The sequence below is a fragment of the Ictalurus punctatus genome, chromosome 8 (genome assembly GCF_001660625.3).
Source record: "Ictalurus punctatus breed USDA103 chromosome 8, Coco_2.0, whole genome shotgun sequence".
Taxonomy (NCBI): Eukaryota; Metazoa; Chordata; class Actinopteri; order Siluriformes; family Ictaluridae; genus Ictalurus; species Ictalurus punctatus.
This window is the reverse complement of record NC_030423.2, coordinates 26,906,380-26,930,374: the sequence shown is the minus strand read 5'-3', so window position 1 is coordinate 26,930,374 and position 23,995 is coordinate 26,906,380. Positions and strand designations below refer to the sequence as shown.

The window sequence follows — 23,995 nt, the reverse complement described above, 5'->3', positions numbered from 1 at the left end:
ACGGCGAGCTGGTGGAGCTCAAAGCTCGAGCCGCATAGAGCTATGTGGACTATGTGGGCAGAGTGGCAGTTCCTGTGTCATCGTATATGTATGCTGGAACATGCATCCATCATTAAGGTCCCGGGACGGAGAGACCAAAGGAGAGAGGCGTTATTTGAAAGGTCAAGCAGAGAAGAAGTGAGGATGAGTTCCAGGAAGCAAACCAATCTTAAAAAAGCAGAGGCTTTAATACATTGCTTTACCGAGCCTCCTTCCGTTAATTTCCTCAATAATTTATACAGTAATTAAATACTTAGGGGTGTGTTCTTATAATAAATCAACGACAGGGTGGTGTGACGAAGCGTGACGCGTCACTGTTACCACGAGGATGATGATTTTTCCTGTAACAGCATGTTTAAACCACACCAATCGGAACACGAACAGGTCATCATTTTTATCCAGTTACATTTAATGATGTATTGTTCACCTCACCGAAATTCCGCTTATACGGTAGCGATCCGACCAATAGGATTCCAGCATCTGACCGTGCTGTGGTATAATTGTTAAACGACAACACGGTTTTTCAACTCATTTGTTGTTAGTGTTAGATTATGCGACGCGTCCGTCTGTAACTGTAGAATTACACGAGCACAAAGGAGAGCTCAAGTTCTTGGTCGAGAGACCACCCGTGTGTGTCTGGTCTGGGATTTAAACTCATATCCATTCAGTTATCACTTCAAAGAAACAACCCGAGCCCCGAGTACTTAATCACTGAGTAGAATCTGTGCAATAGGAGAGAAAACCCAAATCCAGAAAGAAGCAGGTCTTCTGTTGCATTGGGGTTATGGGTAAATCCCCCATTCCTAGCCATGGGGGGGAGGGGTTTAGAGCAGCAGGAGCTGATTAGCTTAGTTTAATAACACTCATCATACAAACACAGGGAGCTTGTATGCCACTAAATCCACCAAAGCTCATTAGAAACCCGGCGGCCTCGGCAGGTATGGTTCCTATTTCACACTCCTGCGGAAGCGAGGCGCAGGTCAGTCAGTGGAAGTGATTTAACACTGAGGAAGGAGACAGGGTTGGCTTCATTTATTAGCCAAAAAGGCAAAGGCTACTAGGCTTGGACAAACGAATATCATCTGTGGATTTATTTACGCAGTAAATGATTGTGTGGAAGTCTGGGAAAAGCGGGCACACGGTCAAATTCTGACATTTTCCACTACTGTATATGGTGTCTCACAAAAGTGCGTACACCCCTGACATTTTTGTAAATATTTGACTATAACTTTTCATGTCACAACACTGAAGAAATGACACTTTGCTACAATGTAAAGTAGTGAGTGTACAGCTTGTGTAACAGTGTAAATTTGCCGTCCCCTCAGAATAACTCAACACACAGCCGTTAATGTCTAAACCGCTGGCAACAAAAGTGAGTACACCCCTAAGTGAAAATGTCCAAATTGGCCCCAATTAGCCGTTTTCCCTCCGCGGTGTCATGTGACTTGTTAGTGTGTGAATGGGGAGCAGGTGTGTTAATTTGGTGTCATCGCTCTCACACTCCCTCATACTGGTCACTGGAAGTTCAACACGGCACCTCATGGCAAAGAACTCTCTGAGGATCTGAAAAAACTAATTGTTGCACTAGTACAATAGCCCGTACTAGATAACTGTATTCAACCAAACAAGGACAGGAAAGAGGATACACGCTGATTTTCCCTCCCATAAATGTCGTCCTGCTTGTTATTAGATTAATAGATTTGTGAGGCTTAATCAAGTTTGAGATTTAAACCAATCCGAAGTAGAACAACAGGGTTTTGGGCGGACAGAAAGATTTAAGTGAAGGGCTTTAGGAATGACGAAACTGATCGCGTGTGTTGTTTTTATTGCTCCGTGTTAAAAGGGATGTATTCGTTTCATTTCAGGTCCTCCAGGAAAGCGTGGCAGGATGGGAAGACGAGGAGATCCTGGTGAGTTGCAAATTCTACCAGAGATTTCTGGGACTGTTGTAGTCTCGTTATGATTCACTGATGAAATCTCTCACTTCGCATTCTTAGCCATTAAAAAAAAAATCTCTATATATTTTACCAAATGGATTGATGCTGTAATGCTGCATTTATAAACAGGGATCTTCTAAACATCATTTAGACGTTGTACTAATCAAGACGAGTCTGAGTCAGTCGGGTAGTAGATCGTCTCATCTTACACACTCACTGACTCAGACTGTCCCAAACTATTTAAACACACACTTACTCATTGCTTTCTTTTTGAGATATACATCACAGATCCTGCATGATGAGCAGTGAAGCCTCAAAACATCAAAATCATTTAGACCAAGGGTAGTTAACTGGCGGATCGTGGTCCAGATGTGGACCAAACCTTGCACTTCAGCAGAGCAATGGGGAAAAAAATGCCCTCAGTTTAGCAATTCCAACAACTGCTACTACGTGATCCTAGTGTATATTGACACGCAAACACAAATAGATAGAACCGACTACTTCTAGAAACACTTTTATAGATTAAAAAAAAAATCCCATCCCACCCTCTGTGGTCTGATTAGTGACGTAACAACATGTCTTGTTAATAAAAAGTTGCTGACGAAAACAGAATACTTAAATACAATTGGAAGGAGAAGGATGTGTTTATTCTCGGCTTCAAAAGAAAAGTTCAAAACAGAAGTCTCGTCTGTTCAGAGTCTGTGGCGCTAGTCAAAGGATGCTCCGGGAGCATAAGCACTTCAGATTAGGGCTGTGTCTGTACTGGAACCCGTAACAAGTATGCGTCGTTTAGCCGTATTCGTAAAAATCCTCCTATAATGACAGCTGGTACCAAATGAGACTAGTGTACGTCGTCACGCAAACACGAAACGACAGCGATTTCACCACCATGGCAATCGAAGCCAAGCAGCCTGCAAACTGAGCGCTGTGAAAATATCAACAGCATCTTCATGCTATACAAGTAACCTGATAAACATCTTCTGGTGTTTAAACGCTATCTTTAATAGAGAGCGTTAATGTCTTTAATAGAGAGCGTGTTAATGTCTTTAATACAGAGCGTTAATATCTTTAATAGAGAGCGTTAATATCTTTAATACAGAGCGTTAATATCTTTAATAGTGAGTGTTAATATCTTTAATACAGAGCGTTAATATCTTTAATAGAGAGTGTTAATATCTTTAATAGTGAGTGTTAATATCTTTAATAGAGAGCGTTAATATCTTTAATAGAGAGCGTGTTAATATCTTTAATAGAGAGCGTTAATATCTTTAATAGTGAGTGTTAATATCTTTAATAGAGAGCGTTAATATCTTTAATAGAGAGCGTTAATATCTTTAATACAGAGCGTTAATATCTTTAATAGAGAGTGTTAATATCTTTAATAGAGAGCGTTAATGTCTTTAATAGAGAGCGTTAATATCTTTAATAGAGAGCGTATTAATATCTTTAATAGAGAGCGTTAATATCTTTAATAGAGAGCGTTAATATCTTTAATAGTGAGTGTTAATATCTTTAATAGAGAGCGTTAATGTCTTTAATAGAGAGCGTTAATATCTTTAATAGAGAGCGTATTAATATCTTTAATAGAGAGCGTTAATATCTTTAATAGAGAGCGTGTTAATATCTTTAATAGAGAGCGTTAATATCTTTAATAGAGAGCGTTAATATCTTTAATAGTGAGTGTTAATATCTTTAATAGAGAGCGTTAATGTCTTTAATAGTGAGTGTTAATATCTTTAATAGAGAGCGTTAATGTCTTTAATAGAGAGCGTTAATATCTTTAATAGAGAGCGTATTAATATCTTTAATAGAGAGCGTTAATATCTTTAATAGAGAGCGTGTTAATATCTTTAATAGAGAGCGTTAATATCTTTAATAGAGAGCGTTAATATCTTATAAGACAGAGAGAGTCTTATTTTCAAAATAAACAAAAACAAAGCTTAATAATACAATATGTTCCATGACACTCCCGACCGCTGAAAAAATGTCATCGATGCATCCCTACTTCAAAATGTCCTGTTTGTAATCAGCAACTAATCATTAACAGCTAAATATTAACTGTTGTCAGTATTCATTCGGTCAGTTTGGACCTTTGCGAACGAGGAGCGTCGTGTAACTGCACCGTCTCAAACCTCTGCGTTAAAGAGACAGGAGCATTCACGAGCTGGATCGCTTGATTGCATCGTGCTGTACGTTACGGTTTAACAGGTCGTACCACATGACTTGACTAGACCCTTCGTTCTCATGTCATTTCACATCCAAAGCCCTGTCCGTTCCCACCGGATCAGCACATGAGCACAATAGCAATTATTCTGCATCTGTTCCTCAAACTGTGCCTTCAAACGCAAGCAGAACGTTTTATTTATGACGTGATGGCATCGCTGCTCGTTTCAAAACCCGATGTGGTTCTACTTAACTTTGCCCTTTTGCTGTTAGTCGGTCAGGTTTGATGGGAATACACCGAGATGGGTGGTGCCGGGTCTCTCACTGGAGCGCTGTGACAGAAAAAGAAAGAGGAACAACAACAACAACAACAACAACAACAAAGTAGTGCACCGTTACAGAAGTCATAAGAAAGAAGCCATTTCTTTTTTGTGCGTGAAATGGATTACATCAGACGTTCTGATTACCGAATCTGTGTTAGTTTAAATTTAGAAACGGAAGACAAGCTTCAGGAGTTTTAACACAAACAGTGCCTCACTGTCTCTCTTTTCTTCCCCTAAAGTTCTTGACATTCTTTGAGTAAAAACCCGATCAGTCTCGGAGGTAGTTTATGGTTTATAAAAGAAAAATCTCTATATAAATGTTTAACCCTTAAATCATCTCTAAACGACATTAAAGTAAGACGCTCTCCTTACGCCATTTCTAAATCCCAAAGCGCTTCATTACTGATCCGTCTTATTAAAAGCATCTGCACATGACGGAAGACGAATCTTGATTTAATTCCTGCGCAACTGTTTTTAAAGCCTTCTCTTCTCCAAAAGGATCAAACGTTTGAACTTTCTCGTGTTTGGAGTGAAACATGTTCTTGTCTTTGGCCTTGACGAAACGGATGTCTTTACATGTACCCTTCCAATAAGCTTCATTTATTTGACAAAAGCCAGAGAGTCATTTTATGGCTAAATGAATTAGGCATGTGCTAATATGAGACCTTGGAGTTTTACGTTTCTTTCTGACTTTGTTGTTGTTGTTGTTGTTGTTGTTGTTGGTAAAATCGAGTTAAGCAGGGGTGTAAAAGGTTCGGAGAAACTGTATTTCAGTAAAATAATGGGTACTGCGTATAAATCTTACTCAATTAAAGCCAAAAATCTACTCGAGTAAAAGTCCGAAAGTATCGACGTTTAAACATGGACGAGTAATCAAGAGGAAAAAAGTTCACACAGGTTTCATTAAGCGTGAGTCTGGACTGTGTGACTAGCTATCCCCCTAAACAATCAGTCATAAGCTAAATATTCTGCTAACTCAGACGCACCCAGGATTTGGCTTGCTAATGTTCGCTAATGTTTAATAGACAAACCTAGATCTGGAGTTTATCCTGCATGAGACACCAGTCCACACAGACATTCACACACACACACACACACACACACACACACACATTCAGTCCTTGGGGCAATTTAGCGTCGCCAATCCACTTGGGACGTGGGAGGAAAGCTGAGAATCTGGAGAAAAACCACATGGACATGGAGAAAACACGCTAAACTCCACACAGACAGTAAACTGAACTAGCTAATTTACAAAACTTCACTAGCTAGCTAATGGAACAAGCTCATTTACCAACGCTAACTACTTAGCTAGCTAATTTTGCATGCTAATTTACAAAACATAACGGGCCAGCGAATTGAATGAACTGATTTACAAGACTTAAATAGCTAGCTAATTGTACATGCTAATTCACAAAATGTTATTGCCCAGCTAATATAACAAGCTAATTTTTTTTTTTTTTAATAAAGCGTCACTAGCTCCCTGATTGAACAATCTGATCTACAAACATAAGTGGCTAATTAATTTGACATGCTAATTTACAAAATCTAACTAGCTAGCGAATATAACAAACTAAAATTCAGCTCCCCTGGAGCAGAGAGGGTTATTGCTCAAGGTCCTTGAGCAATACTGCAGTGGCATTATAGCAATAATGCCACTGCTAATGGAACAGGCTAATGGAGAAAGCTAATGGAACAGGCTAATTTACAAAACTTGACTAGCTAACTAATCGAACGGCCTAATTTACAAATCATAACTAGCTAGCTAATGGAACAAACTGATTTACAAAACTTAAAATTAGCATACTTCTTTAGATTTGATAGCAAATTTTAAGGACCAATGTTTCATTTGTTTGTCAGAGGCTAATTTATTCGGTTACATTCCATATGCTTACAGTGAATTTGTGCGTCTTTGGCGTCACTAGCATTTTACACACTCATGATTAATCATGTTTAAATCTTCTGTCTCTGTGGTTTCTTGCAGGACCTCCAGTAAGTACCTCACTCGTCTATATCCTGTCTCTCCTTCACTCCATGTTGTTGTCTGTAGTGTGTTGTGGAAGAAGGTAAGTGAGATATGAGTTTGAAAGAAAACAATCAAGTGCAGCTCTATGCTGTGAAAGAGACACGTGCTCGGATGCCCAGATGGCTCGGTGCTCGGATGTCCGAGTGCTTGGATGCCAAGATGCCCGGATGCTTGGATGCCCAGGTGCTCAGATGCCCGGGTGCTCGGATGCCCGGGTGCCTGGATGCCCAGGTGCTCGGATGCCCGGGTGCCCGGATGCCCAGGTGCTCGGCTGCCCAGATGCCCAGGTGCTTGGATGCCCAGATGCCCGGGTGCCTGGATGCACTGCCAGCACACAGCATGCACTCGGTTTTAACAAAGTGTGCAGTTAAACCACACACACGCAGTGACCCCACACCTCGAATCCATTCACATGCTGGAACATTCTGTGCGTTTAAAAATGTCTGTATTGACCAGATCCATCATTACTTTTTAAAAACAATAAAAACCCTCACAGAATTTGCAGTGGTTTTAATGGTTTAACGGGAAATGTATTGGTTGTAATATGAACTCTATCGGTCCCTTCGGGTCTCTACAGAAATTTGTGTGGTAATTTCTTGCCTTCTATTGTAGGCATGTTATATCTAGTGGATACCATTAAGGACCAGTAACAGTAACCAAAACGGTTTTAATGCTTAACTGATGGTTTTTAGGTTTTTAGTAATGGTATTTGTAGTGGAAACCATTAGAATTTCTGTGATGGTTTCTGTGGTTGTTGTTTTTTTCCAGCAGGGATGTTGTGTATTTGAATTTGGGCTTTTATGTCAATTTCATGGTGTTCTTAGTTAGACTTTCAGTTTGCAAGAAGCTGGCTCAAGTCTTTTACAACAAACTTCAAAAAAGCAATTTCCTGATCTTCATGAGCATCATAAGGATGATGGTAAAGGAAAACTCCGCCCTGAAATATTCACGTTTGTGAATATGGTGCTAATTTGTCGCTTGGTGTTTGATGTTTTTTTTTTTGTTGATGTAATTCCTCGGAGAAATTCCAGAGGCTTGGCTAGGATAAGATAGCGATCTTCGAGCTATCTGACGAGTGCTATGACGTTGACGGTGGTATTAGCATGAAAGCTGGAAGCTGATCTGTTTGATCAGAGTGTACAGACGAGGAGGTGAGAGAGCTGAGCAGAGTAAAAGACTAAAGTGCCGCTGCATCGCTCTGTTTAGGTAGAGATGAAGCGAAGGGTAAATCTGACTGCAGCGTTGTCGGGGTAGTCGAACGTGGGTACGTTGTGGGTGATGCAGAAAATACTCCGGATTTCATTTGAAAAATTTGAAGCTCAGGAGTTAATTATGAAGATTAATATGCAAGTCGTTCAGGGTGGAGTTTTTCTTTCACAGATTGGGAGAGTGCTCATTGTGATGCTCTTATTCATTACGCTAATCACTGTTTTATTGTATATGAATGGAAATAAGCACACCCTGCCTCGTTCTTTTTGATGGTTATTATTATTTAATTATTATTAATTTTGCTGGTTATTATTTAATTATTATTAATTTTGCTGGTTATTATTTAATTATTATTAATTTTGCTGGTTATTATTATTTAATTATTATTAATTTTGCTGGTTATTATTATTTAATTATTATTCATTTTGCTGGTTATTATTATTTAATCATTATTAATTATGCTGGTTATTATTTAATTATTATTAATTTTGCTGGTTATTATTATTTAATTATTATTAATTTTGCTGGTTATTATTATTTAATCATTATTAATTATGCTGGTTATTATTTAATTATTACTAATTTTGCTGGTTATTATTATTTAATCATTATTAATTATGCTGGTTATTATTTAATTATTATTAATTTTGCTGGTTATTATTATTTAATTATTATTAATCATCATTTTGTTTGCTAGTTATTATTAAAAAATTTTCCCCACATTTAAATTTTTTTTTTTTTTTTTAATTCTTTGTGCTATTAAACTCATGTGATCAATACTGATAGAATAACTTTTCCACGTTTAATCACTGGATTTTGACCGCGTGTTGAATTTGTACAGGGGAAACCCGGACGAGACGGCTACCCGGTAAATTTAATCTCAGTCACCCCCCCATCCCCCCCTTTCCTCCCCATGTGCTATCATTTTCTTCCTTTCTTCTAGCTTTTTCTGCCATCAAGAATCTTCTGAATGCCTTCTAACTGTTTTCATACTGCTACTGTGCTTATATTTTCTTCTGTTTTTTCCTTTCTTTCTCGCAAACATTTCCATTAGTACATCCAGCGATTTAGCTACACCTGCTACCTACGGTTATTTACTTACAACACTGCCTAGTTGTGGATGTAAAGGTAAAAAAAAAAAAAAGAAAGAAAGAAAGAAAGAAAGGGAGGACAAAATCAAAAATTTTTTCAATTTTTAACCTTGAGTTAAGTAAAATAAAAAAAGCTGTGCAGAAAGTTGCCTTGAAATGTTAAGTCAATGTTTCTTGTTTACAGTGTAAGGATGGAATTTGTGTAAGGATGGAAGTAAATAATAAGAAATGAAAAAAAAAAGGATAGCACACTCGCCTTACACTTCCAGGGTTGGGGGTTCGAATCCTGAGTTTGCATGTTCTCCCCGTGCTTTGATGGTTTCCTCCAGGTACTCTGGTTTCCTCCCCCAGTCTAAAGACTTGTGTTGTAGGCTGATTGGCATTTCCAAATTGTTATAGTGTGTGATTGTGCCCTGTGATGGGTTGGTGCTCCTTCTTGTGCCCCAAGTCCAGGATAAGTGGTAATGGATGGATAATGTTAAATGTATTATTATTATTTTAGATGGATAGATAGATAAGTAGATAGATAGATAGATAGATAGATAGATGGATAGATAGATACAAAGATAGATAGATAGATAGATAGATGGATAGATACAAAGATAGATAGATAGATAGATAGATGGATAGATAGATACAAAGATAGATAGATAGATTGGCAGACCCAAAAAATTTAATAAAGAAAGATAGGTAGATAGATGGATGGATAGATAGATAGATAGATAGATAGATAGATAGATAGATAGATACATAGGCAGACACAAAGAAACGAATAAAGATAGATAGATACGAATATAGATAGACAGATACATAGATAGACACAAAGAAACAAATACAGATAGATAGATACGAATATAGATAGACAGACAGAAAGAAACGAATACAGATAGATAGATCGATCGATAGATAGATAGATAGATAGATAGATAGATAGATAGATAGGAACGAAGATAGATAGATAGATAGATAGATAGATAGGAACGAAGATAGATAGATAGATAGATAGATAGATAGATAGATAGATAGGAACGAAGATAGATAGATAGATAGATAGATAGATAGATAGATAGATAGATAGATAGATAGATAGATAGATAGGAACGAAGATAGATAGATAGATAGATAGATAGATAGGAACGAAGATAGATAGATAGATAGATAGATAGATAGATAGATAGATTGGCAGACAAAGAAATGAATAAATATAGATAGATAGATAGATAGATAGATAGGAACGAAGATAGATAGATAGATAGATAGATAGATAGATAGGAACGAAGATAGATAGATAGATAGATAGATAGATAGATAGATAGATAGGAACGAAGATAGATAGATAGATAGATAGATAGATAGATAGATAGATAGATAGATAGATAGATTGGCAGACAAAGAAATGAATAAATATAGATAGATAGATAGATAGATAGATAGATAGATAGATAGATAGATAGATAGGAACGAAGATAGATAGATAGATAGATAGATAGATAGATAGGAACGAAGATAGATAGATAGATAGATAGATAGATAGATAGATAGATAGATAGATAATTTGTTATATGTCTTCTAATCAATGTAATTATTAAATATTCACTTAAAAGTAAATGTAAATGAATGATTGTTGATGTACAACTCAATTTGGCAAATTTTCCCCCCAAATCCATCCCATGCTTTTATCAGGTAAATAGTTTCAAAAGGACACACTTTTTAAATTTTAAAAAGACAACCTTTACCTAATAACCCCTTTCTAATCTTCTCCATGTTTCTGCTAAGTACACGGCAGTTTAGAAACGCGAGCCAGCCGTGTGCCGTTACTCTTTACTACTGCGGCCGAAGCGCGTCTCAGGCGTGTCTCGTGAAGGTCTGATGCTCTCTAGTGGCTCTGAGCAGGAGTGATTGGAGCAGTGTGTGTGTGTTGTTCTTACGGCATCTTATCCAGAGCGCCTTACGTTCATCTCATCTCATCTTTATTCAACTGAACAATTGAGGGTTAAGGACCTTGCTCACGGGCTCCGTGCTGGGACTTGAACTCACCACCTCCTGTTCAGAAGCCCAACACGTTGACCACAAAGCTCCCATTTCCCCGTGTGAGTGCTGTGTGAGTCAGAGCGCTCCTGTGAGTCTGGCCTGAGATTCTGGATAACTCGACATCCTGTTGTTCGCCACTGAGTAATCCGGCGTCCGGCTAGACGTTTAAAACAGGTCTCGTAATTGATTTTCGCTCCCCCGAAGAGAGCTGTTCATGGGCGTGTGAGCAGAGGGAGTGTTTGTTTGTGTGTCTATGTGTTGTCTTTTCTGACCAAGTGGATGGTCATTACAGCGTAATCTCTTTAACCACCTGGTCTTTACTATATCTCTGTATCTATGGTAAGCGTGGTGAGTGTAGCGTGTTACTCTTACTGTCATATCGGCGTTCCTCAGATAGTGATCAGTCGGGGCCTGGCACACTCATGCCCGTGTAGATATCTGTGTTTGTTAAGCCTTGCTAAGTTTCCCAGAGCCTATGTCTGCCTCGCTCTCTTTCCTGCCGGGAATTTACCTCTGAATAATTACTCACAGGTGTGTGTGTGTGTGTGTGTGTTTCACAAGAAAACAACCGAAACAGCCGGATCGGACTAAATGTCAGCAGGAATGCTAAGACTTCCTAAATACTACGTTCACGCTCTGTTTCTGTTTTTACGCTCCGATACATACAATATCAGTGTTGCGCTGTGGGCTGAAGGAGGCATTTATTTGTGCTCTCATGATTTGGCTCTACTTGTCCACTTAGAAGGAAGCATCACCACACATCAATCCTGCAGTTCTTCTCACTAATCTCTTTTCTCCTATGAAAGAAAAAAAAAATTCTATTCCGCTGGGCGTGGTCTCTTCCTGGATGACTCCGCCCCCATCCACAAGGCATGGATGGTTCGATGAGGACGAAAACGATCATAAATCATGAGCAATTGCCTTCACGCTCACCACATCTGACCCTGAACACTTTTTGGAGATTTTGGAGTGACGTGTTCGACAGCGCTCTCCACCACCATCATCATCATCATCAGAACACCAACTGAAGGAAAATATTTTGGAAGAACAGTGTTCGTTACTTCAGTACAATTCCAGAAGAAGCTATTCTGGAGGCTCTTGGTGGACCAGGGTTTTACTAATACACCTATACACCTGGACATTCATGCAGTTATCTAATCAGCCAATCATGTGGCAGCAGTGCAATGCATACATTTATGCAGATAGAGGTCAAGCGCTTCAGTTAATGTTCACGTGAAATATCAGAATGCGGCAAAAAAAAACGCGATCTCGGTGACTTTAACCGTGGCATTGTTGTTAGTGCCCGATGTGCTTTTTTAAAAATAGCCAAGAGCTACCTGAGTCTGAGGCTACCGAGGGGACCCAACCCGGACCATTGAAAACGCTAAGCGTATTTACACGATGCGGGAAATGTGGACGAAACGGACGTCCTTGATGCAATTGCAAGCAATTTGCATCATATAAAAATATTTTGGTGACAGATACACAGATTTCTCCGCAGCATAAACACTGATGGGGTCTGTTGTTTTGCACGGCAGTGCCAACCTGGACTCGTGTGGAGCAGATTCAGCAGATGTGCGCGTGTGTGTGTGTGTGTGTGGAAACAAATCTTTTCAAATTTCTCAGCCAGGCGCAGTGGGCCATGCGTTTGCAATTGCACGCTTCTTTCCGGGAATCGTCTGCCTTTCAGAAACATTCCGTTTCGAAACTAATGAAGTATTTATATTCGCTTTATTTCCTCAATATGACTCTTTGGTTAATACAGGAAGTTTCAGGATTTGACCGTTCGGGTTATGTAATTCTCACTGTTTTAACCGGAACAGTGCAGGACGATGGGATTAATATACTAATTCGATTAGACGCTATCCGTATTCGGTTCGAGACGCAGAGCAAACGTGTGTGCTTGTGTTAGCGCGTCTGTGAAGCGAATACAGACGGAATTGCCTAACACGTGAACACGTGGCGTCAGCTTTCGGTTAAAAACCGAAGAGTTTTCAATTTCACAAACAGAAACATATCATTTACTCACAAGACAGTGACTACGTTTACACGGACAGCGGTAATCTAATTATTGACCTTATTCTGAATAAGACAATATTCTGATTAAGGTGTTTACATGAGTCGCTTTTAGAATATTCCTTTCATGTTCCTGTTTTACGTGTTATAGAACATAGATCGATTAACGGCACACGTCATTACGTCCCCACGTCACGCCGTCCGACGCTCCCTCCAGAATTTCACGTATCGACATACAGTTGGTCTTCATTATGGGACCGTATACGGTTCTGGGTGTTTCAGTTTTAATTTTACGAACGCTTCAAGTGCGGTTAATTATTTGTCATGCTGTACGTGCTAATAGACGACTGCTTGAAGCCGTGGGCTGCGTCCCAAACCGCGTACTTGCCTACTATATAGTATATAGAAATACATGTATATCTCCTACTAAATAGCAGGTAAGTACGCGGTTTGGGACGCAGCCGTGCTCTCTTGTTTGCCGTCAAACGGTTGCGCACTGCCGTGTGTGTACGTGTCCTGTCGCAGACTGCAGTGAAAACTCCCACACGACGTTAATAGTGTGATTAAAGTGTGTACATGTCTGTAACGCGCGTCGATAATGCGACTAAAACAGGAATACCCTACACGTCTTAATTCCATTTGTTGCATCCACTTTAAGGATTAAGGTCATAAGAAATTGCTGTTCACGTGGTAGTTTCTTCAGAGTATCAGAGTATCGTCTTGTATCGTTATCCATGTAAACATACTGACTGATTAACTCTTGTATTTTAGAATGAATACATCACTACAGACTTGAAGGAGCTGTACAACAGCCTCCCTGGATAATGTGAAATATAAAGTTTAACTCGATGGACGATCAGGTATTGACAATACCGACAGGCTTTGATCACATTAAACGTGAATCTTGTGAATCCAGGTGGATGAAAAATCCAGCGTGAACAAATGAATTGCAAAGGCTTCTTTATATTTAACCGCAGCATCTGAGATGCATTTCATAGACATGTTGGTTTAGTCCAACACGCATTAGTCCTTTAGTCCGTCCAGCTCTCTCACCGTTTCATCTGTGCGCTCTGCTTAAACACATCAGCTTCCAAACCTTCAGCCTGCATACTAATACCCCCATCAACACCATCACTCTCATCATCCTGTAGATCTCTAACTGTCCGAGCTGATCTGTTCGGGCAGAGCGTTCAGATTCCTACGTGGACTTTGAGTCCAGCATTTGGTCCAGCACTGAATTCTTCATTACTTTTACGTTTTTGGATTTCTCATTAATATGATGCGTAAAAATGGTGAGTGAGAAAAGACACTCTTTATGTTTTGGTTTTAGGCGCTGACCTGAGCGAACCCTGAACGTTATCCTTTATATTTGATATTTGGTACCATGGAAATGGTTTTGGACCTCAATTCCACATGGACGTTCTCGCTGTGGTTGCTGGGACTACGGTTGCTGCGATGGCCTCGGGACTGCGATTACCCCATGCAGTTTTACACTCGGGTCTCCTTTAGTGAACAGTGGACTAGTTCAACAAACAGACTTCATATACAAACCATAATGAACTTTCTTTTACTCTCACACTATCCGTTGTTCCCCAGATGAGGACGGGTTCCCTTCTGAGTCCGGTTCCTCTCAAGGTTTCTTCCTCAGATCATCTCAGGGAGTTTTTCCCTCACCACCGTCACCACCGGCTCACTCAATAGGGATAAATTCACACACTTAAAATCTCTATCCTGTGTTTATATATTTCTGTAAAGCCGCTTTGAGACAACGTCCGTTGTTAAAAGCGCTACACAAATCAAATTGACTTGAATTGAGTTGAATATTGAAATTTCTCACAGGAATAGCGAAAATACCTTAACCTTAATCAACGAATTAGCGCCAGAGTCGCTACACACATCACAAATATGTCAATATACTGTACGTAAACATATTTAATGTGTTTCACTGTGGAGTTTTTCTTTAACTTAGTAAAATATCACAGGTATTTACCTTCAGAAAGTGATTATTGAGTAATATAACAACAAGAAATGTAAGACATCAGATCTCTATTTAGACCTTTCTGGAATTTAAAAGGTAATATGGTACTAGACTATAAAGTAGCTCATGAATATAAATATAAAGGTTGTATATTTGGGCTGTTATGAAAAATTCCACATAAAAACAGAGCAAAGACTTTTTCACCCTCCTACCAAACATCAAAAAGAGAAGCTGGCATTAAAACTGTTTTCATTACTGACTTACGGGCCTGTGCTTTTTTTTTTTTTCATCTGTGCCAACTATCAAAGAGTATTTTTACTGGTAGGGGAAAAAAAATGTCATGTTTCACAAATGATTTTTTTATGCATTCGGACCGTAACGCAAAGCAATAAATAATTTCCCCTTGGGAAGCGAAGGTGGAATTGAAAAGGATGGGATTTCATGGGCATTAGATCCAGATGCCTGGTCTTTTTCGTCTCCCACGTTCCGTAGTCTCACCACAAAACCCATGCTGTGGTGCGTCGTGGCTTTGAGGTTCCTCCGGTCAAAAACACGAGACGTGAACAGAGACGGCCGCTCGTTTGGGTTCCCATCAGTTCAGGTTTCTAACCCTACTGCAAGCACTGATCAAAGAATTTTAAATATTCTGCTCTCCGGTCAACAAATCCCGCTTCAGGATACTAAGAAACCAAGAATTTGAAGTTCATTTCATTTATTTATAAATCTTTATAAGCACTTAGAGTGCTAATTTGTGGCTATTTTTTTTTTTTAAAACAACAACAAATAACTAAATAAAATATGTTTTATTGCCTCAACACATTGAGGCAATCCTAGCATTCGTGTATACATCTTTGTTGTATGAATTGGTCTCTCAACGCTTATACTTAAAATATACACATTTTTCAAGTGTATCCACTTTATTCAAGATTCAGGCCGTCGGGACGGAAATAACACATGAAGAAAACCTTCTAAATCCAAATGAGACTATAATTTATATTCTAATACCGGCTATTTTCTTCACAGAGTGTCCGAGTTAGCGTTCGGTTTTATTTTTTGTTTTAATTACACAAACTACAGGCCTAAAGTTTGGAATAAAAATTAGAAACTTAGCCGCTTTTAAAGGAAACTGCGCACCACTGCGCAACACTGACTGACGAAGACCTAAACTTCCTTTCATGTCCAAGTGGAAATGAGAAGTTTTTCGATCCAGAAATAGGAAAAATCGAACGGACGTCAAATGACTAATTCCCATTTGGAAAGTTAGAGTTTCTCAAAAGCTGAGAATCAGTAACATTGTTCTAAGATGGCGTCGCCCAAGGTGCAACATAAAAAAAAAACAAAAGAGTAGCATGTCTGCAGCGTAAATATCAGTGGTGGGTGTGTCGTATCAGTCTGATTAGCTCAATCATTTGTTTAGTAGCCGGTGACATACGATCTCCCCTCAATTAGATCAAACTGAGGCCAAAACTCAAGTGAGACACATTTTGGACCGAGAATGAAAGATGGAAAAATGGTAACCCTTGGTAACCGTAAATATTTTGTTTACAAAAGTCTGTTTGCATAAAACCATGATGTCAATGACATCAACGACATCGATGACATCGATAACAGTGCTCTCATTTACAAACTTGGTCGCAGCTTCTTCTTTTTTGGTTCTCGTTCGTCTTATGATTCCATAAATATTTACTTGAATATTAACATAGATGCTCAAGCCTTTACAGGAAGAAAGTACAGCTGATTTTCACATATCCAAACTTGGAGTGGAGTTGGGATTGCAGCGCATGATCAGGCATGATTTACGCTCCTGGAGCACTTGAGTGGTTAAGGGTCATGCTCTGAGATATTAACTCTCCGAGCCTCCATCAGTAACGCAGGGGTCAGGTGCACCAGCTGCACGTCGGTTCATACGTAAGTCAGGGTGTAAAGTCGATCCTAAAACAAATATGTTGAAAGGAGTGTAAAGCTAGCATGGTGTAGAATTTCAGTCGCACTACAGACCCTTGAGGTAGATTATAGCTCATGGTGTGATTGTAGATAAAATCACACAGAATGATGTAGAGTACGTTGTTTTTCATCATCACCAGCCAAACAGGAACGCGATCCGACATACGTACTGTATATTTATATAACAAAATCAAGAAGGATTGGGCTTTGCAGTGAAGCGTCCATTCAGTCGATCTATTCCTTGTAGTTGTAAATTATACTAATATGCCTTTGTTCTGTTCTGCTGTTTGAGCTCAACAAATTTTATGGCATTTTATTAACATACCATAGCAATGACAAATAACTAACACCTGCAAGCTTAATCCACAAATCGTAATACTTTCCAAAACCACTGTATATTTAACTCGCAGTAAATATTACAGAGTTTCAGATTGGTTCGACAGGAAAGCGTTTGTCCTATCATCCGGAGATCGCGAGTTAGAACCCTGACAATGCCATAGTCATCCATGGCCAGGAGTACAAGAGAGCACAATCAGCCATGATCTATAAGAGGAACAGGCATACTGTGCAACACTAGCCAATTATGGGCATCATGATGTGGGATGTGTATGTGGATAGCGCTTTCCTCTGAGTGTGTTACGCTGCCCTGTGATGCAGCAGGAGCAGCTGTTTGAAAAGACGGTTGGTTGACTTCATGTGTCATGAGGCAGTATGTGTTCCCCTTCACCCCACCCTGGTTGGTAGCTCTTATATGTTAGGGGAGAGCTGGCTGGTGGATGGCTACTGGACAAGCCCAAATTATGGAGACATGGGGGAAAACAAACAACATTAACCGCCCCTTCACTGTGTCTCCGCCGAATATATCAGATCGTGTTTCTGATTGTCTGGTAACGGAGAACTATGTGACTCCGAGCGACCATTTTGATCTACGAGCACTTTACACACTGCTAAATGTCTGTGGTGCAACTGAAGTTCCACGCTGTAGTACTTTTAAAACAACTCCTCCGAATGTATGTATATTCAGGGTCGACTTTACACCTTGTCACCAGTTTTCCCGCAAACGACTAGTAACCTTAATATTGTGGTCGACTGGAGAGAAAGTCTCAGTAAACGGTCAAGTTCATCCCATGGGCTTGATTGTTGGGGATACTATATGGTAACCATTGGGACCAGACTATTTTCCCAAGTTCCACATGACTAGATGTCAATAAAATATCTTGTGTTGGTTGTTGGCTATCAACAAATCGTTGCCTACTTCCATACTTTTAGCCCGCAGTGTAGATTAAAAGATTACAAACAGCGAGGCTGAGTGGAAGTACAGAGCCGTGCTGAAGGCAGGGTCGTGCTCTCGGTGTAATCAGTTTTCCAATCCTGTGCTCCCGAGGCCTTCACAGAGACCAGTTACAGCTGGAATGCTTGGAGTCCCAAACCCTTCCCTGGATAGAATTTGTAATTTACGACGGAGGAAAAAAAAAAAAGGTTTAGCGCTAACAAAGGACATAAGACAGAAAAACAATTATTCTATTTTCTCAACTCGCCTCATGAGGTTTTATTGGTCATTTGAACCGTGTTTTTTTTTTTCTTTTCTTAATACTCCTCTTAGAACACGTGGTAAATCAGTGAGTTTTTCACAGAAGTTATTTTTTTTTTAGAGGTAATAAGGTCTGGGATGTAGACAGGTCTTATCTGTAGAAATCAGGAACGTTCAAAATAATCGGATCCCATGACTGACAAACAATATAAAAGAACAAAATGTTACTTATGCTTTGCCATGAATCCATTTCTCTTTTTTTTTAAAGCATTAGACGGTTCAGGGATGAGGTTTACCACATTGTTGTTCTCAAATTCATGACTGTGGTTTAAGTTAGTAATTCATTTTGTATTTTGATGCTGATTTTGATCACTGTATTTAGTGGAGGAACTTGCATTAGGGTTGTAATCAGGTTTATCAGCACAGTTCCATGCTTCTGACATGCCCGATACAAGTTTTGGATGGTTTGATAATTAGCTAATGAGCTGGATCAGGAAATATTTAAAGTATCTAGACCACTGGGCCTCCAGCACTGGGATTGGGAAACACTGGTATTATCTGGGACATTTATTAGGCAAGTGCTTCTTGGTGTTTTTTTTATGATTTGCTTTTGGCTTAAAGGCTGGGTTTCCTATGCATTAGATATAAGTATCACTCTGCTCCATGCTTCGTCTATGAGCTGAATTTCTTTTCAAAAATTCACTTGAATGCAAATTAGCGAGTCTGATCTACACTTTTATCTGGCTTGGTTGCATCTTTAAGTGCCATTTTTAGCAGTCAGTCACCATTATTGCTTCAATTGCTTATAAAATGATAATGTCTGATTTCAAAAGTTCAGGGGAATTGTTGTTTTGATCTTTCTGTTCTCCTGTTGAAAATAGATGTAGAGACTTGTCGGATGTCATCTGCCTATTATAGGGTTACGCTACAAATTATACATTATATAGTGGTGTATAAGGAGTCGCGTGTTATCGCCCCTTGAATTAGCTTTGCTTCAAGCTACGTTGTTGTTTAATGTCATCCTGCCCCACCAAAATCTTTGTTCCCGAGACACTTCTGAGAATAAATATGCTCAGTTTTTTTGTCAGGGTGAGAATTGTAACGGCGCCATGGATTAACTTCTCTAAATCCTTTATAGGGATCAAAATGATCAGTCTAGGTATATTTTTGAGACTAACCGCATCAGCGCAAAAATAAATACCAAAGTAAGCCTCAGCGACACCAGTAGCAGATATATACACTCGCTTAGCTTACGTCTGGAAGGTCAGGTTGTGTCAGGTGTCATAAATCAATCTGACCTCGAGATTCATTTATCTCTGTTCGGGAAAGCCTGGCGTGACCTCAGTGTGCACACCAAGACTGCTCATCATGACTAGCCACTAGGGAAATCAGGCAACTTAAATGCTCACAGATGGACCTGACACTGAGGTGAACATGCTTGAGCCACATTTACACATCCATATTCAGGACCAAACCACTCCATCCTAACGATGTACTTCGGATCTGTAGACATCACCGGGGAGAGGGGGTGCAACTGAACCCAAAAGTATCATATACTTGGAGTTGCATTGCCAAGTGTGATCAGACCCCCATACAAACACATTTATTCTCACCACATATTCTCACCAGTAACATTTTTTGCCCCACTTCCCATCATTTGACCCATGAAATGCGGTTTATGATGCCATTCTAGTGTATCACCCCCCCCCCCCCACACACACACACACACACACACACACACACTTCTGGTCCTTGTTTCCAAATTTCAAGAGGCCATACCTCAAGGGACTAAAAAAAAAATTACCGTGGAATATAAATATACTATATACAGGGCACACAGGTCAAAGGACATCTCTGCTAAGCTTCTTCAGACACTCTACCTTCTCCACCATCGTGCCTCATGGAGCTTTTGAAGTACTTCTCCAGAGGGATTTTTGAAAATCTTGTCCAAAGGGGGTTAGGTACAGAAAAAGGCTTCTACGAGTGAAAATATATTCTAAGTGGTTTTAACATTTGTGTGTGTGTTTTTTTTTCTGGAATTTGATACATTTGGTGCCGTGTGAGAGCTGTTTTTGAGCCTGGGAGTGATCCAGAGATCTGGGGATCGCTTCAACCATCAACCAAACTCTGGTGCTAAGGCTGTAAGGACTCGAGTGTGGTATTGAGACGTATTTTGTATTGACTCGGATTTGTCTCAGACTTACTGGAATTTGAACTTGGATTTGTTTCGATCTTGGGCATTGGTTTCATTAAATATGGTCTTGACCGAGAGTTTGTAAAAATAATGTCTGTGGGTTTGTTTGTTTTTTTACTTTTCAAATCCAGAAAGTTTGACAAGATGTAATTCTTCTAGAAAATACAGCCTAATTATGGGCACAATCCATGAATGAGGCAAACGAGTTGAAGTAAAGGCCTGGCTTCAAAAAGGATTTGATGTTTTTTGGTCTTGGCCTGGATTTGGTCTTGCTTTCATTTGGGCTTGATCTTGACTTGGCCTCGACTCCCTTAAGACTTGGGCTTGACTTGTTCTCAGCTAGTCCCCCAGTCCAAAGACATGCTCTGTAGGCTGATTGGCATTTCCAAATTGTCCATAGTGTGTGAACAGGTGCGTGAATGTGTGTGATTGTACCCAGCGATGGGTGTCCAGGGTGTCCCCTGCCTTGTTCCCTGAGTTCCCTGGGATAGCCTCTAGTCTCCCCGATGAGCCTGTCTAGGAAAAGCAGTATGGAAAATGGATGGATGGATGGATGGATGGATGGATTTCAGCCATCACATACGTCCCTTCCTTGGTTCAAAACAAAATGCTTAAGGCATATGAAATAAATTGGTCCTCAGATGTTTTTACGTCTAACACCTGCTAATGGTCAGCTCACTACTACACTATAAGAAAAAAGGTTCCATCTAGCACGCCTGAAGGCTGAACCCTACGAAATTTATTTCTTTTTTTAAAAGATTGTTCCAAGTAGGACACCTGTAACTACCCAAAAAGCACTTGAGGTACCATTTGTCTAAGATGCCTATAAAATTAAGAAGTGATATCATGCTGCGCTTACACCGAGATCCTGTTCTCTCCTTTTCTGTACTTTATCTCCTATCATGTCTGTGAGTTATTATTCCTGCACCTTCTGTTACAGCTGTATCTGCACTTTGTTCTTTATTGCCTCAGCTTTTTTTTTTTTTTTTTTGCGAAGCCGCAGTGTCTAACTGCTCATTTCTCTTCTTCTGCTTTCTCTACACACAGGGGCCTCTCGGCTTGGACGGTAAACCTGTGAGTATCCGTATCCAGCTTTGAGTGACAGTAGGAGGACGTGTGCATGTGTGCGAGTGTGTGGAAGCGTCCACAAACGAGAAGGATTGCAGTATTCGTGTTTTATATTAGACAGAATTCCAGTCAAAGCTGAGTGGAAGTATGGAAGACAGTTTGGTTGGGAGATTATATTAGTCTCAATTATTCTACGTTTAAAGATAAATTACAAAGGTGTGTATGGAAGCCATGTGGTGTGCTCAGCCAAAAAAAACAACAACAACAACAAAAAAAAACCCAGCTGAACAGTTATTTCCACCATCTTATATATCGTCTTTGATGACAATGTTTTACAGAACAGACAGAAAGCCTGCCTAGCATGCTAATTGATAGCTAGTTCACTTGTTTTTTTCCCCCACCTTGAAGGAAAAAACATCTGCGGTCGAATTCAAAGCTAATACGACATGCTAACTGCTAGTCTCCAGATTTGATTCGTTTTGCAAAATCTATCTGTACCCAGGTGTAGGAATGTATTTTTCACAACTTATCCCAATTTATCTGTTATAAATTCCCACCCGCTAGTTAGGACTCTCTCTTTTACACGATAACAACCAACATGGGAAGGTGAAGGCTAACGCTTGCTAGCAAAGCAAACGTTTTTTAAGCACTTTTAACTTTTAGTCAAGTAGCTACTAACTAACTGCTTAGTAAGTAGTAAACTAACTGCTTAGCTGGCTAACTGGAGCTCAGCACTGTGTGTGAGTAGCTTAGCTAATGTTGCTAAATCAGTCAATTCTGTTACAACAATTGAGACTTTTTCAACACTTTTTTCGCTTCACCTTACCTTCCTGGACTGTAGAAATCTCCGACTTAATACCTCATACATTCGTGTAACAAAAAGTCACGTTTGAATAAGCCTTTCAGATTTATTAACTACACAAAAGCCATATCATAGCATTAGCGAGTTCTGCGTTTGATCTGAGGGGGAAAAAAATGGCCCAAGGTACTTTTAATAAACAGAATGATTGCAGATGATTCAGATTTATGACTCGCTTGATGTTAATAAACCTAACGTAGCGCCTTAACAGCTGGTCTATCATCTGTGGGAGGCTATTAACACTTTATAATACATTCGGTAATGCACTTCAATGTTGATATTTATCTTCTTTATCTATACCTTGTATTTTCTCCAAAGGGTCCTCCTGGACAAAAAGGAAGTCAGGTACGTTTTTTTTTATTATTATTTATTTTTTTAAAACCATTCCTCTATATGATTTATGAGCTATACATTATCGCATGCCATCGCTTGATTGTTTTTAACCTATGTCGAACCCAGTGGGCAGTTAGAAAGGTGAATTTACAGCACACCGTCTCTACATCCATCTGGTAGCTGTTACCCCATACTGCGTAAATGAAGGACTGTGTTTTTTATCCTCTTGTGGAGACGTCTGTCTACACAACATGTCTGTCTTCCCCAGCTATTTATCACCTATATAGTAAGACTGCAGAGTCTTTTAGTTCATCCACCTAACCCCAACCTGAGATGGAAATAGATTACACAGTAAAGGAAGAAAATTGTGTCTTAACCCTGATTCCCATGCTGTCATTGCCAAGAGCAGTATAAACCGCTTCTGCTCGTCCAAACACCATTAATCTGTTGCTTAGTGCTTGAAAGAGATGTCAACTTGTTTTGGGGCTTGGAGAAAGAAAAATCACAATCAATTGCGTTCAACATGAATCTGTTACTGTCACTGGCTGTAGGTTTGGGATTACATCATAGCACAGCATGTGACTGCAGGAAGTCGACTGAAGCTCATTTTCTGCTCATCTGTAGCTTCGTGTGTGCTGATTTCCACTGCAGATGTTCAGACTATTTACTGAGCTGGGTCACAGCTCCAGGGTCCCTGGTTCGACATGAGTTTCCTCTTGGTTCTCAGGCTACACTAAACTGTGTGTGTGTATGTGTGTGTGTGGTGCCCTTATTATGATTCTGATTCTGATTGTGATCCTGACTCTGATTTTGATATTCATCACTTCGACTCCAACTGTCATCGCAATTCTTATTCTGACCCTGATTGTGATGCCCTGTGATTCTTATTCTTATTCTTTCTCCGATTCTGATTATGTTTCTCATTCCTATTCTGATTCTGACCCAGTGATTCCGATTCTTGTTGTGATTCTGATTCTTGTTCTGACTCTGATAGTGATCACGGGTTCTTATTCTGACTCTGATTCCGACTCTGATTCTTATTGCCATCCGCATCCTCATTCTGATTCTTCTTCGCGTTCTTACTCTGACTACCAGAGTAAGAACGCGAAGAAGAATCAGAATGAGGATGCGGATGGCAATAAGAATCAGAGTCCCTATTCTGATTCTGAATCTGATTTTGAGTCTGATTCTAGTTCTGACTCTGATTGTGATCCTGATTATTCTGACTCTGATTGTTATTCCTACCCTTGTCCTGA

At 39.6% G+C, this 23,995-nt stretch overlaps 1 protein-coding gene across 1 annotated transcript in view; it reads left to right on the top strand.

Moving 5' to 3' along the window:
• Positions 1-23,995, top strand: part of col23a1a (collagen type XXIII alpha 1 chain a) — a 148,942-nt gene that overhangs the window by 99,401 nt on the left and 25,546 nt on the right. Inside the window, exons 3-8 of the mRNA XM_053682379.1 lie at positions 1,905-1,987; positions 6,444-6,451; positions 6,605-6,844; positions 8,526-8,562; positions 21,527-21,553; positions 22,725-22,751. Coding sequence (XP_053538354.1) covers positions 1,905-1,987; positions 6,444-6,451; positions 6,605-6,844; positions 8,526-8,562; positions 21,527-21,553; positions 22,725-22,751 — 422 coding nt within the window. The remainder of the gene's footprint in view (positions 1-1,904; positions 1,988-6,443; positions 6,452-6,604; positions 6,845-8,525; positions 8,563-21,526; positions 21,554-22,724; positions 22,752-23,995) is intronic.